The sequence below is a fragment of the Paramacrobiotus metropolitanus genome, unplaced genomic scaffold, assembly GCF_019649055.1.
Source record: "Paramacrobiotus metropolitanus isolate TYO unplaced genomic scaffold, Prichtersi_v1.0 Parri_scaffold0000042, whole genome shotgun sequence".
In the NCBI taxonomy this organism is placed as follows: domain Eukaryota; kingdom Metazoa; phylum Tardigrada; class Eutardigrada; order Parachela; family Macrobiotidae; genus Paramacrobiotus; species Paramacrobiotus metropolitanus.
Genome location: NW_026570262.1, coordinates 130,656 through 148,343, shown reverse-complemented (window position 1 = coordinate 148,343; position 17,688 = coordinate 130,656). Strand labels below are relative to the sequence as shown.

At 43.7% G+C, this 17,688-nt stretch overlaps 2 protein-coding genes across 3 annotated transcripts; both read left to right on the top strand.

Moving 5' to 3' along the window:
* The first annotated feature begins 510 nt into the window (after positions 1–510).
* On the top strand, positions 511–7,763 carry LOC129590760 (fasciculation and elongation protein zeta-2-like). The gene is made up of 5 exons (XM_055486131.1): positions 511–712; positions 771–1,390; positions 2,887–3,401; positions 5,878–6,120; positions 6,986–7,763. Exons 2-5 carry the CDS (start codon positions 994–996, stop codon positions 7,283–7,285), a joined length of 1,455 nt encoding a protein of 484 aa, XP_055342106.1. The 5' UTR covers positions 511–712; positions 771–993; the 3' UTR covers positions 7,286–7,763.
* A 624-nt stretch (positions 7,764–8,387) lies between these two features.
* LOC129590737 (serine/threonine-protein kinase tousled-like 2) lies at positions 8,388–17,595 on the top strand. Of its 2 annotated transcripts, none has more exons than XM_055486090.1 (16): positions 8,388–8,781; positions 9,070–9,303; positions 9,645–9,986; positions 10,422–10,754; positions 10,837–10,966; positions 11,416–11,759; positions 12,090–12,182; positions 12,330–12,440; positions 12,508–12,644; positions 13,125–13,424; positions 14,000–14,338; positions 15,094–15,183; positions 15,287–15,456; positions 15,795–16,042; positions 16,115–16,222; positions 16,676–17,595. In XM_055486090.1, the coding sequence occupies exons 3-16, from the start codon at positions 9,672–9,674 to the stop codon at positions 16,898–16,900; spliced, it is 2,943 nt and encodes a 980-aa protein (XP_055342065.1). In that variant the 5' UTR covers positions 8,388–8,781; positions 9,070–9,303; positions 9,645–9,671; the 3' UTR covers positions 16,901–17,595. The 2 variants fall into 2 exon arrangements, with proteins under 2 accessions (XP_055342065.1, XP_055342064.1); XM_055486089.1 differs by having other exon boundaries at positions 10,398–10,754.
* The last annotated feature ends 93 nt before the right edge of the window (positions 17,596–17,688 follow it).

Below are 17,688 nucleotides of genomic sequence, written 5' to 3'. Positions count from 1 at the left end.
TTAGAAAAAATTGCTATTTTCCCAAAATTGTGGAAAAGAGATTGAATTATTTAATCTGACAAATTGAAGCTACACAGATGAACAAACAGTTCGTGGAAAATGCCAATTTTAAAATACAGGCATGACTCAACGTCTCAAATTACAAGTGAATGCCGAATGTAGGTTACAGACACAAAGTTTCCCATTGGCTTCGCTCCGCCGTATTAACTAAGATCCGATGCATCGGAAAACAGACAGGCCCTAGATCATTCATAAATCATTAATTGCGAATATTCTATCACAGACGATCAATGATGTGAAGAAAGTTGGCAGGGGATGTGTCCATACGATCCGGCAGTAAAATACTCGTATGGATTCTGTAAAGACACCGATCAATTTCTAGTTCATTTCCGGTTTATCAGCAACGGCAGACGTATTGTACAGGCCAGAGTACAGTTGAGCGGCGGTGTGGTACAGAGAATCACTCAAGCATGCACTGTGCATATGAAGATTCGCGTGGGGAAAAACTGGGTCCTTCGCTTGACCAAACAAACCCGGTTGCATTTGCATTTTTAATTGTTTGATCAATCAGTGCAAACATGGAATAAGAACACACGGAATCAGTCATTCACCGCCAAGAAAAATTATCCCAGATGGACGATTTCCGGGGAAAAGAAAAACGCGGCGCAGGATACCGTGTTCGCTGTAGCGCGGCTGCCTCGCATTGATTAGCGTATGTCATATGTGTTCCTGTTTTTCCGTATTTTGTCTGTCAGTTTCTCTCTTTTCAGCGCACAGCCCTGCTATCCAAAGGGAGTATGCTCCACATCCAGACGCATCATGCTCAAATCCCTCTTCTGCTGCATTTTTAACCTCCGTAGTCCTGTCCACACCGTCAACGTGCTCAATTCCAGCTGTTTGGAATCACAGCATGCAACGCGTTTAACACAGCCGTGATACAGTGCATTCCTCCCGATCTTCCCGTTGATTCTTGCCATATTCCCTCAGCAGCACATGGCCGATCTCGATCCCGACCTCGTGGACGCCCCCTTAGCCGACGCGGAAAACGAGTCAGAACTGGACGACACCGACGGCGACGATCACCCCATTGAGCATCAACATCGCCCGCTAAACACCGCGGATCCCCTCACGTTCCCGGTACAGACCCCGCTGACGCCCGTACAGTCGTACATGGAGGCGGGGGCTGCGCCGCATTCCGACACGGAGGACGAGGAATGGCAGGATTTTCACGGGGCCGGGGGCGCCCCCCTGGCCTCCCCCTCTGTCGTGGTGGTCGGGCAGAATGCGGAATCGCTGTTCGGCAGTGCCAGCAGCGGCTACTCTTCCCTGGCCGGGACATGCGATAATCTCAGCGTGTATGTGCGCAGCACCCACACTTCCGCTTATGCAGGTAAGCGTGTGTTTGTATTGTTTTGTGGTGTTGAACGGGGGAAGCGGAAATCAATGGGCAGAGAGTGTACTCAACGTTGGTCGTTCTGCGTGGGCCGCTTATGTAACCAGTGATTAGTGGAGTGAATAGGGGGATTTAAATTTTTTATTCAGCGGGACAATGCGTGGAGGGTGTTGAGGTTGTTGATTCCGTGACACGAACAATTGGGTTATACAGCGTAATTGATTTTGAAAAACATGTAATTCTTTAGAATTTCTGGACGTCCCTATCCAGTATGTAACTAGTAAGTAGTAGTTAAGTAGTACAATTTTTCCAGTTTTAACAAGCAGCAAAGAAACTTAAACGCATTTTATTGGCGTGACCATTAATTCCCGGAGTACGATACTATAATTTGTTAATTATAATTTGTTTAGTGATTTTTTGTGCTTTATTATTTTCTGAATTAAAATACCACAGATTATGTTGGGAGCCGCTTTATTAAAGAAGTTACGAAAGTCATGAAAATTTACATCACTCCTTTTCACTCCGTAAAAATAATTCAGTTCGTTAACGCTTTCGGGCTCGTTTAATCAGTTGCCGCTTTGAGGATGTCGGGGCAAGTGCTCGAAAGCCGACGATGTCCAAACGGTCGCAACTGAACGGCGCCGCTGGTCGTCGACTTCCGTTGAGACGAGCCGCGCCGAACACCCCTTTATTGAAACTTTGAACACAACAGAGCGACGCTGGCGATATCAAATAGAACAACGGAGAATGAACAACAGGACAAATTGATGACACAGGATATTTCCGGGTGGGCGGGCGGGTTTTTAGCGAAATTGTGGAACAGATGGTTAAAAATTGGATCGAAAACAACTATGTTCCTTCTGTTAATTTGTTAACATCATTTCTGGATGACACGACCGTGTTTCCAGGGACAAACAAACTCGCCCGGCGTTAACGGTATTTAACGCCTTAAGCGTTAAATAGCATTAATGCTCCATGCAAGCGATTTAGATAACTTAAATCGTTTGAATGGAGCATTTTTTACAATTTCATATTTATTTGAGATTTTCTCTTGAGTTATTTATTTTAATGTAGCAGGTAATTATTTATTGTTTACTCTGTTGCTCTGCATTGATTATCGCAGAATGCGGCATTTAATAACCAAATAAAAATGCGAAAAAGTTATGTAACGAATCAGTATTGCCACTTGCCAGTGTTTGGTTGACAGATTTTGTAGTGTATGGGATGTCAGCGTAAGCGCGTCAGGTGGCCCCTGTGTCCATAATACTAATTATTGCCTCCGTATCTGCTAAATTAATAATTTAACTGATGTGTAAAAAATTTTTGTTCAGCTTGCACTCCTGGTAATAAGTACTTAATTTTTATTGTATTTTTTATTTATGATCCACTGAAACAGCGTTTTTCCACATAGACAGCTGCCGTTTGTCACCGTAAATTATCCACGTACAATATTATTTAGCTCGGGTGTTTTCTACGAATAAAATGCGCGATAGGCAAAGCACGGGAAGACATTGACGAGGAAGGCCCCTCGGCGGCCGCCTCCACCTCCGGCTTCACAGAGTCCGGCAGCCGCTGCGGCTCCCTGGAAGACCTCGTCGGCAGCTTGGACGAGAAGATCTCCGCCTGTTTCGGCAACGGGAATCTGACCAGCGACGTGTCGGAGCTGGCGCCGGTGCAGATCTGCACGCATGAGGAACTGTTGGGGCAGTCGCAGTTCTGGAACGATCTGTGCTCCTCCTTCGGGACGGTGATGCCGGTGGACTGGTCCAAGACGGTCATCCGCAATAAGCTCTTCTTGCCGGTGCTGGGATTGAAGGAGAAGCAGCCGCGCGGCGGTGGCGGTGGCGCTGGGGCGGAGGAGTCGGATGATGAGTTGATGCAGCAGTTGGACATGCATTCGATTGTGGCCGCGGATCATGATGATCTGCCGCGGGGGAAGAATCCCAACGTTAACGCCCTGGCTACCGCTGATGAAGTCATTAAGGAGATTGATGCCATGATGATGCAGGTGCGTGGGTCATGTTTCGTAGTGAAATTTCGAAATATATCATATGTCAGAAATAGCTGCATTTATTAGATAAATAGCTGCGTTTTTTTATTATTATAATTTGGTGATCCAAGCTCGTCGGGTAGCAGTTTCGCATGAATATGGCTGGCCGTCTGGGTGTAATGGTGTGAGAGAATGTAGTGTATGGGATGAGACCTTTGTAATATCGTCACTTAATCGTACCTGTGAAGTACTGGAAACGATTTTCTGTACATTACAGATAACTTTGCGGAGATGCTGGTTTAATAAAATTTATTTTTGGCTTTTGTTACGTGTGATCAGTAATTGTTTTCTGCTGATACTACGACGAAAGCAAAATCTGTTTCCCAGAGACAAGATGCCGTTTTTCACAGTAACTTACCGTATTATCAGCAAGTACTATTATGCCCGAGTGTTTTGAGATGCGAAAGAGATCGTAGTGTGTGGGATATGACACGGGATGTCCTGTTATCGTTTCTGACTGTCCTTAACACTGGCCGCTTGTGTGTGTTCAAATTCAAATAGATTAACAATATTTTGAAAAAGTATATGTTATTTTTGTATAAAATGTACGTAAATTGTAATTTTTTAAAAATTTTTCAACCGGAATCACAGTCTATTTCACCGTGATGGATGCCGTTTTTCACAGAGTAATTGGTGTGTTTTTCTCCTCGCCTGACATTGAACTGCCAGCACGCGGTGATGGAGTGTTTTTCAATGATAGTCGCAAGCCGTGTTTAATCCGTCCCCACTCACAGCTGAAAAATCATGTTAATACTCTTAGTCCCATACTCCCATTCCATAATTACGCAGTCAGACTGACGAAAAAAAAACTCCGATCCCATTACCATGCGCGTAAAACAACGACCGCGAGTGGGCCCGTTTTCCGTCCAGCAATGTTTTCCCATCAATTTCCGCTAAAGGTTGCGCGAGAGAGTGTAAGAGGGTGAAGAGTGTATATGCGGGACGCGCAAGCAGTGCCGGAATGGGAGAAATAAGCGTTATATTTGTTGTGGGGATAATGGGGATTTGTGGCTGTGCCACGGTGATCCGGCTGCTCGCTGCCGATATGGCCGGGGAGAGTGTATTATCAGACTGACCCGATCGATCGCTGCGGCTGATATACGCGGGCGAAGTGGGCCGCGGGGAGACGCGTATTACATGCGGCAGTCGGCAGCGGGAATGTCAGCACCGGGAAATGGTTATCGCTGACGATGGGATACAGGGAGGGAAGATCCGCCCGCCGGGCACATGTACATAGTCCCCAATCTCATGATCCCTGTCATTGCTGGAAAATGCTTTTAAGGTCATTATTCGATTAGCTTTCTTGGATTAAAAAAATTTTGTATTTATTATTTGTAATATTTTGAATTTTTTTCCCTTTTATTGATTTATTTTCGTGTTAAATAAAATTCCATCCACGATTTTTTGAAATTTGCCAACGGGAAATTATGTACGATTTATTCTCGTATTAGTTAAAATCTCATTCGCGATTCAGAAAAGGTCAAGTTTATTATGTATGTATAGTATTTTGACTTTTTGTCCTATTCATCGATTTATTTTCGTATTACTGTAAATAAAATTCCTTCCACGATTTGTGGACTTTGTCCACAGGAAATTCTGTACTCGTCTTACCTGGTTACTATGTGTTGAAGTGATGAGAACTGCGTAATTTTGAGTTTAACCAATGTTAAGTTGAATGACCCAATAAATCTCTCACACTGGTTAATTAAGTTCCGTCCGCAATTTTTTAAATGTTTTTACTTATGAATGATTGGTTTTTAAAAAAAGTCCATCCATCATTTTAAAACCGTATCCACATTTGATTCCACAATAAATTCTGTACGAGTTATGTACTTCGTTCGTTTGGTTTTATTTTGTGGTGATGCGCATTTTTGCAGGATCTTTCTTTACGTTACTTTGTTGTACTGTAGTAAACGTTTCATTTCTGTTTAGTCCACGATGAAGAAATTTTTAAAATATTATTTCGTTAATTTTAAAGCTCATAGGATCTTTTTTTACCGTTTTATTATGAATTTTCTTGATGGATTGATTTAAAATGATCCTTTCATGTTTTTGTGCTTTGATGTATTTATTGCATGCTGTTTGCCGGTACATTAGCGACGGCTGACAGAATGGCCGGGGAAATGTGGCCGGCGCAAATGGTTGTTATAGCCCTGTTTTGCACATCGTTAAATCGCGGCTAAATGGATACCGTGCTGCGGGTCGGGGTGACTCCCTCGCGCTGACAACCGAGTTCAGCGTGTGCGCCGCAACCGGTCCCAGACACACACACACGGCCTTAATAACGATGAAATGTCAGTAGGATGTCGGAACGATGCCATTATACAACCGATCTGGGCGCGTTTTAACGACCAGACGCTTGTGGCTGTATTATACGACCTTTTTTGAATATTCAGCGTCAACCGTGCGTTTAGTCGGCGTGTTGTATTGACAGGGCGATGGCGCGGAGAACGGCAGTGTGGGGAGTGAGGACAGTCGGCGCGGAGATGAGCAGCTGGAGGGCCTGGAGGTGGTGCATCCCACCCCGTTGCCGGTGCTGCCCTCGCCGTTGTACGAGGATCGTCTGGTGGAGTTGAGTATGGTGGAGCTGTTGGAGCTGCAGACGGAGCTGGAACGGCTGACGCAGCAGTACTCGGAGATTCTTGTGCAGGAGCTGGCGCAGCGCGATGAACAACAGGTACGTGGACTGTGGAGGGTTGATCGTAAATAGGTATTAATTTTTCTTCCCGGAAATAACCATGCAGGTTGGCGATGTTTTGATATTGCACTGCCAGGCTGCTTCGTAAGATTGTAGTCGTGTGTATGCACAATATGTAGGTTTTGTAGTGCACTGGCACTGGCTGCAAGTAAGCACCGTCCAGTTCTATAGATTTTGACTGCAGCTGTCGAGGCAGAAACTGAAAAAGTCCCGTGTTTTCGTGTAGGTACTATATTTTTAAGTTCTTTTTCTGGTTTTCTTTTGGGTTAGCGTTTTATTTAGCTGTGTGTTTGATCTAAATACAAAATGTCTTTAATTTTTTAATCTATAATTATCATTTTCGGATTGCTAAATGTTGGTTTTCCCTGATCTGTTTTTAAATTTCCAGTATTCTGATTTGTGTTGTTACCGGAAAATTACGATGCAGCGTTTTTTTTGCATAGTTGTCGTGCGTGGAAGCCGAGTAACAAAAAACAGAATTAATTTGCTTGGGGAGATTGCATTTATTTCACGAGCGTATGAATTATATGCAGCTGATTCGTATGTTGGTTACGTACCGCAACGGCTTCGTTGATTTGAAGAAGCAGCTGGTGATGTCATCGTGTAGGATATGAAAAGTCTGTCAAGGATGCTTCTTGTTGATAACTTGTAAATTTTTATTTTCACCCGATTTTCAGAGTTGGTCTGTTTTTATTTTGCTGGCATGTACGATTTGATTCCGAAATTTCCCAGCAGTAGTTTCTCTTACTATTGGCAAGGCAGCGGTTTTGTTATTTTCTCTTTGCCGGCTTTTTATTAAGTAGTTTAATTTTCTGTTTTTTTTACCTTTTTTATCTTCTCGTAGTTTGAGAAAGAAGTGAAGAACAGTTTCATCTCGGAGCTGATCAAAGTGCAGAACAAACGCCGCCAACTGGCGTTGGAACGCAAGAAAAAAGGCTCTATCGGCAGCGCATCCGATAAAGGCACGTACAATCAAGGAAAATACTTGACCACCATCATCCCGTACGACTCCACGCCGGGCGGCATCTCCACCCGCCACATGCAGGTGCTGAGTAAGATCCTGGCGGCCATCAACGAGGACAGCCCCACCACGCCGACCCTACTCACCGACTACATCCTCAAGGTGCTGTGCCCCAAGGAATGAACTTTTTTGGGCGGTGCATCTTCCTCGGCTTCCGTGTTTTGACTTTGTATTTGGATCTCTCTCTCACTCACTCTCAGTCACGATTATTTATTGTTTTTGTGTGGTGGTGTGTTCTCGTGTTGAGCCGGTTTGTGTGCTGGTGCTTCCCCGAAATTTTACACGTTTTTACTATGGAGGATTTGGAATTTTAACTGCGTGTTAAGTATATTTTTTGGTCAATTTTTGTGATGGTGGTTTGAAGCGGCACGGTTACTTGTACCTCTGTACTTACTATTTTTCAGTCTAGTCACGGGTGTTTTTTTCGTTTTTTTTGCTGCATCAGCTGGGAATACTCACGGCGGTTTCGAGAATTTTAGCAAATTACGATTTTATTCCGGTGGACATTTTTTTGAGTTTTTTTCTGCTTCGTTTTATGTTTTTTTGATGGGTCGTTTAAATAGAGATCGGCATTTTTTAAAGACGCGAATGAATCATTTTATAGAGTTCGTAAAAAAGCAAAACAATTAATATTTACTATTATTAAGGAAAAATAAACTGTAAAAAAGACTGTAAAAATTCTCCTCTCACTTCCTGTGTGAAATGCGGTAATTTCAAAAAGAGTTACGTTTGTCGCAGCGCCAACCGCCTCGAACTGCAAGTGTGCACAGAGCGGTTTCCGAATCGCCTTTTTTCCCATTTCTTGTTTTAATTTTCCTTCCGCCTCTGCCGATTTCCTCAACGCATTCTAAATTGATTTTTAAATGGATTGTTCTTTGATTAATTTTACTAAATGCAAGCAACGCAAAAATCTCCTCGGTTTCCGAAGAAGCAGTGGGATTCGAAAAACATGTCTGCCATGTTTCATCAACCCTCACTTAAACCCTGCGCAAAGCATCACATTTCCGTAGTAATCCCAAGGCTACACTGCCACTATACAAGTGCATACAATCTGCGTTGTACTGCAGTTTCCAGCCAAGTCGCCCCAGAGAAATACTGGCCGTGAAACAATCCCGTTCAGTTCAAATTCAAGGTTCCTTGATCTTTTGCTAGGTGCTCGATTTGTTTTGCTATGATGCGTGTGTGTGTGTATCTGAGTGTGAGTTGACTGCGTCGTCTATCTGACTCCGTCTAGCGCCAACATGCTTATTTTCTGATGATGTGAGAAAAACGTCCTACTTGAATAACTTGATATCAACTTGATACCAATTTTTGTCCAACCTTTAATTTTTTTCCATCACTCTCCCTCCATCCTTTTTCTAACCAGTAATTTTCTTCAGCCATATCAATATTATCAGGGATCGGATGTGCAGGAAATTCCTGTTGGAACGTGATTGCTCTGTGCTGGGTTTTGGCGACCCACTGTGTTTCCGTGTGATGATCATGAGCCTTTGAGTTGTGTCTGTCAGTGAGCGTTTTTCAAGGTTGAACGCATTCGGCCAGCATTCCGCCGCCGTTGACTGTGCACCTGGGAATCTTGTGATACAAAGCATCTGTGACATTTTCTACGTTCGAAACTGGTAAGAAACGCTGCTTCTCCGGAGAAATCTGATGGAAATTCATTGTGGAAAATGAGGGAGGCAGCAACCGCGACCTCACTACTACCAATCAAACATTCCGTATTCTGCGATATTTTTCACCTTTTGAAATTTTTTAAAAATTCTCCAGAGCTATACACAAAATCTTCTTCCCTAAATTTTATAGAAATCGCGCGTTTTTCGGATGGAAATGGTTTTGGAAATTTTTTCTGTCGATTGTGGTGATTTTCTCGGACGTTTTGTTGACGTTTCGCGGTGTTGCGTTTGCAGGCTGCCTTGTGCTGAGTTACCTGGCGACTTTTCCATGTCGATACCAGCGAAAATATTGCGAAGTGATTCGAATTTGTTGATCTGTTGTCCAATGCCGTGGTGTTATGATTAAACACTGACAAACTGCAATCGAAATCTGTGTGTTGTGGAATCCACGTTTTACGCTGAAAAATCTGGGATTTCGCTCGTTGATTATTTTTCTTGAAGCAACCTTTATGGTTCTTCATCTTTAAGGTAAGCTGATTTTCGGTTAAATTTTGTACTGCTTAAAAAGAATTTTTACGATAATTGTTTAATAAATTTGTCGATGATAGTGCAATCAAGTATAATTATTTGGATTTTTTTAGAACTTTTTTTTGAGATTTTTAAAAATTTTTATCCAATCTTATCAAGTTCTTTATGGGCAGAAACTCAGAGTAATTTGTTTATGTTTTCTGATAAATAGAATCCACTGCGTCATTAAATGCCTCGAGGCAATTTTTTTAAAAATACTTATTTCCGGCTTCCTGTTTCGTTTTTGCGTTTATTTTTCGGAGGAATTTGATTTCTTTTGAAATTTTAATTTGTCCGGTTAGACGTGAATCGCTCGTGTTGCCCGTCGCATGGTCAGCACCGGGATGTCGCTGTCCATGTCCGGCAGTCTGCCGCCTCCGCAGGGGACACTGCCCACCGTCTCAGCCACGCCCACCGCCGCCACCATCGACGCCCGCAAGCAGGAGCTGCTGGAGGCCCGTCTGGCCGGTGCCCAGCAGCAGCATCAGCAGCAGCTCCAACAACAGCTGCAGCAGGGCTCCACCAGTAATGGGGCGCTCTCGCAGCCCTCCACCCCGCAGCCGCCGCCCCCGCACAACGCCATCACCATCGCGGGGGCGCTGACACCCACCGGTCTCCATGCCGTCGCGGCCGGGACCACCACGGTAAAAAATATTAATTCAAGACTTGCTGCTTGATAATTTTTATTCGAAAACAATGTATTTCCGCTTCGGAACTGAAGCATAAAAGCAAAATCTGAATTTTTTCAATCATTTCAACAACTTTTTTTAGCATTTTGTTCATGTTTTTTATGTATATCATATGTTTTTCATGTGTCGCACATGCACCTTATTTTTTGGTTTGTTGTCTGTTTATTTTCTGATTTATAAGTGATTTTGTACAACCAGTGGTTTAGTGATTAATTTTTTCTGCCATGATTAACTTTTTCATGGGTTTAATTTTTTTGGAAACGGTTGTTGTGATCTGTTTTTGCTGCTTTAATTTCTGCTTTCTGGGAAGATTTATTTATTACTGATTGTGCGATTCGATCATTGTTTCTCTGTGGATTTATTTAGTGTAAAATGGATGGTTGGTTGCAGTACATCCCGATTATGGAGGTGTCCAACTCGCCGGTGAAGAACCACTACGTCCTGAATCTGCCGTTGAACAATTTGAACAACCTGCCGCTCAGCCTGTCAGACCTGCAGCCGGCGCAAACCCCGCAATCCTCCCCGGTACAGATCATTGCTCAGCCGCTGCTGACGGCCGCCGCCGCCAATGCGGCCCTCAACCAGGCGCAGCAGCAGGCCCAGCTGCCCAGCAGCGCCATCACCCCGGCGGATACGCCCACCAGCACTACGCAGAAGGACGACAGTAATGTCAGTGTGCGGAGTACGTCGTCGCATTCCGCCGAGAAGGACGTCATTATTGAGGTACAAACAGCGGAGTTCGCCAGATTGCGGATCTTTTTACTCGAATATTCACTGGAATTTATGATGCGTTTAATTTTTGCAGATACCCAATGATTATCGGAACTCCGCCAGCAGTAGCTCAGTTACGCAGATCCCGGCGGATGTCAGTACGCAGCAGCCCAAAGCGGAGCCGCGGAAGAGGAAACGGCAGACCAAAGTGAAGGAAACGCCAGGTTAGAGCGCGATTTCAACCGAATTTCAGTTTTTCGTCGATCATTTTTCACCAGTTTTTATTGAAATGTCTTGCCGCAAGTTTTTTAACTGGCTTTTCTTGACCTTTCTCTACTTTGCCTGCGTTCTTGTTCTTCTTAAAATTGCCAATAATTTAAATGAACGCATAACGGCAGGGAATTTTTCCTGTTCATTACCGTTACAGTAATTTTTTCGTTTTCTGGATTTGTTCTTCGTGACCTTTCTGTGCTTATCTTATCTCGTGTTTAGGCGCGACCTTTTCTTTAAAAATTTTAAGTGGTTAGAATTACCATTATTTTAATAGAACACTTTGATAACGGCGTTAATTTTTTTATTATTGAAAAAAATCAGACAAAATTGTATGGCGGGATTTTATTTTCAGGGCAGCTTGTTGTACATATGATAATTAATTTTTTAAAATTTTCTTTAGCGCCTCACAAGGGAATGAAGCCGGATCTGACGGCGTCCAGCCTGACCGCCACCATCATCAACAGCAACGGGCCGGTGGGGCGGAAGATGGCGGAGTTCTACAAGAACAGCCAGGGCGCCCCCATCTCCGTGTCCATCGGACACGCGCGCACCAGCGGGCCGCAGAGCGTGACGCTGCAGATGACCGGGTCGGGATCGCGGTCGCCGCTGCACCTGCAGCAGTCCAACTCTTACATGAACGCCCTCTCCGCCGCCCAGCTGGGCACCACTGTGATGAGCAGCGCCGCAGGCGGACCACACCGGACGACGGCCGCGTCATCGGCGTCCACGTCCGTCGCCTGCCAGGTAAAGGTCACAGGGGAATGTTGTAGCAAAACCGGGATAAATAATTTAGTAAAAAATGGAATTAATAAATAAACAGTAATAAATAAATAAATGGGTAAATTACTAAAAATATGAACAAAAATGGTATTTTTAATTATGAGAAATTTATTTTAATGTGGAATTATTGTACGCCAGCTACACATGGTGTTGAACAGTAAAATCGTAGAATACGGTCAGTGTATCTGGTTGTACACAAAACTTTATTGACGCTGGAGCGAAATCATAACACTCTAATGGTAAAAATAAATCTGTATTTATGATAAATTTTTAATTTTTTTTTGTTCCTTATAGACCGATTTGACTACGAAAGAAATCAGTGCGTTATTCACGCGGCAGTCCATGGATAAAGCGGATAAGGACAAGACCATCCAGAGTTTTGAACTGGTTAGTTGTCGATTTGCTTCGCAGCCGGTAAAACATTCATGACGAAATTTATTTTGGAAAACGCTTATATGAGTTTGATGTGATCGGTATAAAAAAATCCTCGACCGGAAACGGCAGCAAATTTTACCGTTGCATAATTTTTGTTAGAAAATCTCTGAACTGCAAAAAGAAGTCGTACGATTAAAGCACAAACTGGACACGTCCGATGAGCGGCTGAGCAAGTGCGTGGAAATGGAGAAGAAGCTGCTAATAGAAAAGGTATGTGCTCTGATGAAGTTAGCTGCGCCTGTTAAATTTTGCATGTCAATCGCATGGTTTGTTGCAGAGTTCCATGGAGAAGAAAAGTGCGCGCTCCAAATCCGTGCACAACCGCATGAAGCTGGGCCAGTTCGTCACGCAGCGCGAAGGTGCCAATTTCGAGGAGAAATTCCTGGATGGCTACGCGTTCAATGAGCTGCACAAGTAAGGGGAAAGAAAAAGCAGATACTTCATTGTCTAAAACACGGGGAATTAGGGAATTTTAATGCTGCCAGAAATTGATAAGAAACGAAAAAAGTTTAGATTTTAATATAAAAGCTAATGTTTCCTTAATAGTTTTGAACCGCCCAAGATAATGCACGTTTTTCATGTTCTTGTTCCTTTCCCATCAGCCACTTCAGTACACTTCGTCATGTCCAGGTTATACTTTTTTTTGGCATGGATTTCAACAAAACGACGATGGGTTAAAACTTTACATCACTGTTTGCGCATCAAAGTTAGCAATGTCGCCAGAATTATTTTTGCCTGTTTTTCTAAAATCAAATCATAAATAAATAAGTATTTTTTAAAGAGATCAGTCCATGATAGGTTCGCATTAAAATACGGAACGAAAAACGAATTTTTTCCCAGCTCCTCTTTTCGCCCAGTATTGTTGTGTATGAATCTGGATTCTTATGTAAATAGGCGCACGGAAGAGCTGGCCGCCGAGAAGGACGAGCTGGATCGGCGGCGGAAGGCGCTGCAGAAGCGGAAGCCGACGGACAAGGCCAGCCGCGGCAAGGGCGCCCAGAACCAGAACGCCTCGGTCTTCGCCGTCAACCAGAGCGTCGTCATCGCGCAGGCCGTGCAGGATAACGACGCCGGCGCGGCCGGGGCCGCCGGGCTCATGGGGCCGCCACCCTTCAGCCAGCTGTCCGCCGTCTCCACCGGCACGGCCAACGGACCCAACTGGAATATCGATTTAATCCAGCCCGAAGCCAGAGAGTACGACATGCAGCTTTTCACTAAGAATTATACGTTTACGGCAGAAAAATGTATTTTAATATCTTTAAAATTGTATGTTGTTTACTAACCATCGGGTATTTGACATTTATAATGAATATTATATTTTATTCGGTGTAGCCAGTACTGTAGTTTAACCGTTGCGTTAGTGCAGGATGAATCTGATTGGCTGTCAGTCAGTGGACTAGAGTAAAACGTTTAGAGCTTCATAAAAGGAAATTTTGTTAGCTTAACAGTTTAACGGTTTTTTATACTCGGATTCTGCTGCCCCATAATTTTTCTCGAGCCTTTTCACTACACTTTGTCATGTTTGGCTACGCAGGACAGATCTGAGCAAAATGAGAGCCAGATACTTATATTGTTTGTCGTAAATATATTCGTTCTGCTGCTTGTCTAAATGAATGAAAAATTAGAGAAATTTTATTTCTTCTCAACCTAAGATTTCTTTGTAATGTTGAAAACATCGAAAACTTGTTTGCAATTTTTTCTTGATATTTTTTGTGAATTTTTCCGACTCGGTTTTCGTATATATAGCAATCAATGTTATTATTGTGCAGTTGGACATGGGCAGATTACTATCAGGAGGACGAGATCCTGAAGCTGCGCACCGCCCAGCTGAAGAAGGACGAGCAGGACTGCCAATCGGAGATGGAGAAGCTGGAGCGTGAACGGCTGATCCACATCCGCGAGCTGAAGCGCATCTACAACGAGGACCAGTCGCTGTTCCGGCACTGCCCGGTGCTGAACAAGCAGTACCTCCTCCTCTCCCTCATCGGCAAGGGCGGCTTCAGCGAAGTCCACAAGGCCTTCGATCTGGCCGAGCAGCGCTACGTCGCCGTGAAGATCCACCAGCTGATCAAGGAGTGGAAGGAGGAGAAGAAGGTCAACTATATCAAGTACGTCGCTCGTGCCAAAGCATAAGAATCGTAGAAGCGGGGCTGCAGTAGTCCGTTAGCGTGGCAGTAGGAATAAAATAAGCCGATGCCCACTAATACAATATATCCCTTATCGTTATCAGTTTGTTACTGCTACTGTTTTTTTTAATCGATAAGGAAATTAAAACAGCGGTGTGTACCGTTATTTTATTAGGATTACTTATGAAATTAATAAATACTACTAATAAAATTATTATGCCGTGTGTGTTGTTTCCGTACTCTGTGGTCGAACTTGCTACCGCCGCTACAGTACTTCACTAATGCGTGTCAAACGTTTTTTACTAGTAATACTGAAATTTTTAACGAATTAGTAATAAAATTTTGATAAATTGTAATAAATGAAAATAACTATGAAATTTTTAACGAAAACTACTGATTGGAACGAGGAAAATAGTGGTAGAGGATCAGTTAAATGTCAGGACTATCCATTGAAAAGATGTTGGTTGTTGAGCCAGTGTTAGAAATTGTCCGCTCTGTTGGGTAATTTAAGGATACTGAAACATTTTCTACTTCGAAGTCAAAAATAAAAAAGTTTACGATCATGCTGTACGTGATTTTCCTCGTGCTTGATGGCCCAATGTATACGAGTTTACCGGATGTTGCCACTATTCTACGATAACCTTCAAATGATATCGTAACTCTACCGGTGTATATGGTCATAGTGATGACTGCGCGCTTTATTGTTGTTCAGAATTGCGAGCGGTTTCTTTTGGCAGGCATGCGGTACGGGAATATCAGATCCATAAACACCTGACCCATCCGCGCGTGGTGAAACTGTACGACGTCTTCGAGATTGACAACAATTCGTAAGTGCATCACGACGGTCACGTGTAGCTGTTAGTCGTCCTCATTAAAAGCGGGGAATGTGAGCCATTTTAACGGTCAAACGGGAATTTTTGTTGATACCAGGTTCGCCACGGTGTTGGAGTACGTGGAAGGCAACGATCTGGACTTCTACCTGAAACAGCAGAAGACCATTCCCGAGCGGGAAGCCCGCGCCATCATCGGCCAGGTGGTCAGCGCCTTGAAGTACTTCAACGAGCTCAAACCGCCTATTATCCACTACGATCTGAAACCCGGTATGGATGTTGAAGAAATTTGTTTTCTACTTAGTTCTCCGTAGTGCATTATGCATTGGATGAAGCCGAGCACACGCATACACAGTTACGCACAGAATTTATTAAATTATGGTTAATATAATTTGGTATATTGTTATTAATTTTATTTGGCACGGATTTTATTAAATTAAAAATTTTTTAATTTAGTATGGATTTCATTAAATTGTTAGGAATGTATTTTGCAGGAATTTGTTTGAGTTGTAAATTTAATTATATCTTCTTGAGTTCTGGAATAATGTGAATGGCGGGTATAGTGGAGCATGTGAAAAACGATATATTATGAATTGATTGTTTATTAGGTAATATTCTGCTGGGCCACGGGAACGCCTCCGGTGAGATCAAGGTGACGGATTTCGGGCTGAGCAAGGTATGCGACGACGAGCACTACGACAGCGACTGCGGCATGGACCTGACCTCGCAGGGCGCCGGCACCTACTGGTACCTGCCGCCCGAGGTCTTCGAGACCGGCGGCACCCCCAAGATCTCCAGCAAGGTCGACGTCTGGAGTGTGGGGGTCATCTTCTATCAAATGCTCTACGGCAAGAAGGTATTGTGGCATCCTCACATCCGGTCGGATATGTTGCGTAATTGTTATAACAAGGGTGGTGTTATTATGTAGCCGTACGGTGATAAGCAATCTCAACGCGAAGTCCTCCAAAATTCCATCATACTGAACGCCAAGGAGGTGGAGTTCTCCGCCAAGCCCACTATCTCCCTGGAAGCCAAGGTATACCATAGTTTTTATGTGCTGAAGAAATGGCTGTATTTGGATTCATTTTTATTACGCGTTATCCTCGGCACGCCTCTGTTAATGTGTTTGCGCGCTGATAATAACTATGTAATTATTAATTGAAATGATTCGACATTCATTTCTTATTAGCGTATTAAATTTTGAAAGCATGGAACTACCTACTAATAAATAATAAAGTAATTATCTGAAGCTTGGAAAGTCTCCGCGATGTACTGGTGCCGAATACAATTGTGGAGTAATAACGCATGAGAATAAAACCCTATTTTTGTACAAGTATATTAAATTTTTTTATTTTAATAACTCTGTCAAAATTACGAAGGATGGTAAAGTAAGTCTGCAAGTTACACCATAACGGAAGTTCAGTTTTTGAATAATAGTAACCTCATCCTGGCATTGATTCGGTAAGGAACATTTGGTGTGTGTGTGTAGAATTTCATCCGGCGGTGTCTAACACTGAAGAAAGAAGAGCGCCCCGACGTGCTGCAGCTAGTGAACGACGAGTACCTGCAGCTGGGCACCAAACTGACCAAGGGCAGCAGCAGCGCCTCCTCCTCCCTGGACCGCACCGTGTCGGCGCTGTCCTCGGCCTACTCCATCCCGGGGACGCCCTCCGGCAGCGCCATCCCAGGCGCCAGCAATATCTTCCTCACCTGATCCCCCCGCCCGCCTTCCTTCCCTTTTTCCACCGTCAACCGATCGGCTTGAATTCCTCCCAGTGCGCATTGTGATTGGACCGAGCGAGAAACCGAGAACAGAAGCGGAAAACACCGGAAAAATGCGGTGTTGTGGTGGCGCCGGCGCGAGGAGTACTTTGAATGTGATACAAATCAGGGGAGGGTGTTTGTTGTTTGGACCGCTTACTAAGGGGGGCTGGATGCGTGTCAATGTGTGAGTGGGTGTGTTCTTCCACGGAGCGCTTTCTCCCGGATTTTTCGGAACGCCGATGCGGCGCGGGTTGGTTCTTTCTTTTTCCTCTCCTTTTTCTTCTTCTTTTTTTGTATGTAATTTTCCCGTTGCGACGGTTCTGGTGCTCCGGCATGTTTAGCGTTGCGAGCTGGTTGCGATACATGATTGATTGTTGGTTGGTTTTTTTGATAACTGGAAGAATTAATTTTATTCAATTTTTTCCCCGAACGGCTTTTTACCATGGAATTACATGCAGTGTGCGCTTAAATGGTTAATTTAATCTTCTTTTTTTGATTTGGGGGGCGCTGTGTTGGCTGTGCAGTGCTTTTTTCTATCGGTTAATGATTATGCTGCATTCGATGGCTGATGTGTTTTTTAAATTGGTTGGAGGCAAAAGTCTTTGATCGACGGATTCAAACAGTAAAAAAAGGCTAACATCGTGAGTGGTTTGTTTCCGTTTTCGCAGTAAAACAATACAGAGAGAAATGGGAGAAATTTTGTAATTAAAACAAACACTACACGCGTATTAATTAATA

What these genes read in the sequence shown, in the direction of transcription:
- LOC129590760 (XM_055486131.1), top strand. Translation starts at nt 994, where the DNA reads ATGGCCGATCTCGATCCCGACCTCGTGGACGCCCCCTTAGCCGACGCG. An exon ending in CCACACTTCCGCTTATGCAG is followed by an intron (nt 1,391 to 2,886) that starts GTAAGCGTGTGT and finishes AATGCGCGATAG; the next exon opens with GCAAAGCACGGGAAGACATT. An exon ending in CGCAGCGCGATGAACAACAG is followed by an intron (nt 6,121 to 6,985) that starts GTACGTGGACTG and finishes ATCTTCTCGTAG; the next exon opens with TTTGAGAAAGAAGTGAAGAA.
- LOC129590737 (XM_055486089.1), top strand. Translation starts at nt 9,672, where the DNA reads ATGGTCAGCACCGGGATGTCGCTGTCCATGTCCGGCAGTCTGCCGCCT. An exon ending in CAAAGTGAAGGAAACGCCAG is followed by an intron (nt 10,967 to 11,415) that starts GTTAGAGCGCGA and finishes AATTTTCTTTAG; the next exon opens with CGCCTCACAAGGGAATGAAG. An exon ending in AAGAAGGTCAACTATATCAA is followed by an intron (nt 14,339 to 15,093) that starts GTACGTCGCTCG and finishes TTCTTTTGGCAG; the next exon opens with GCATGCGGTACGGGAATATC.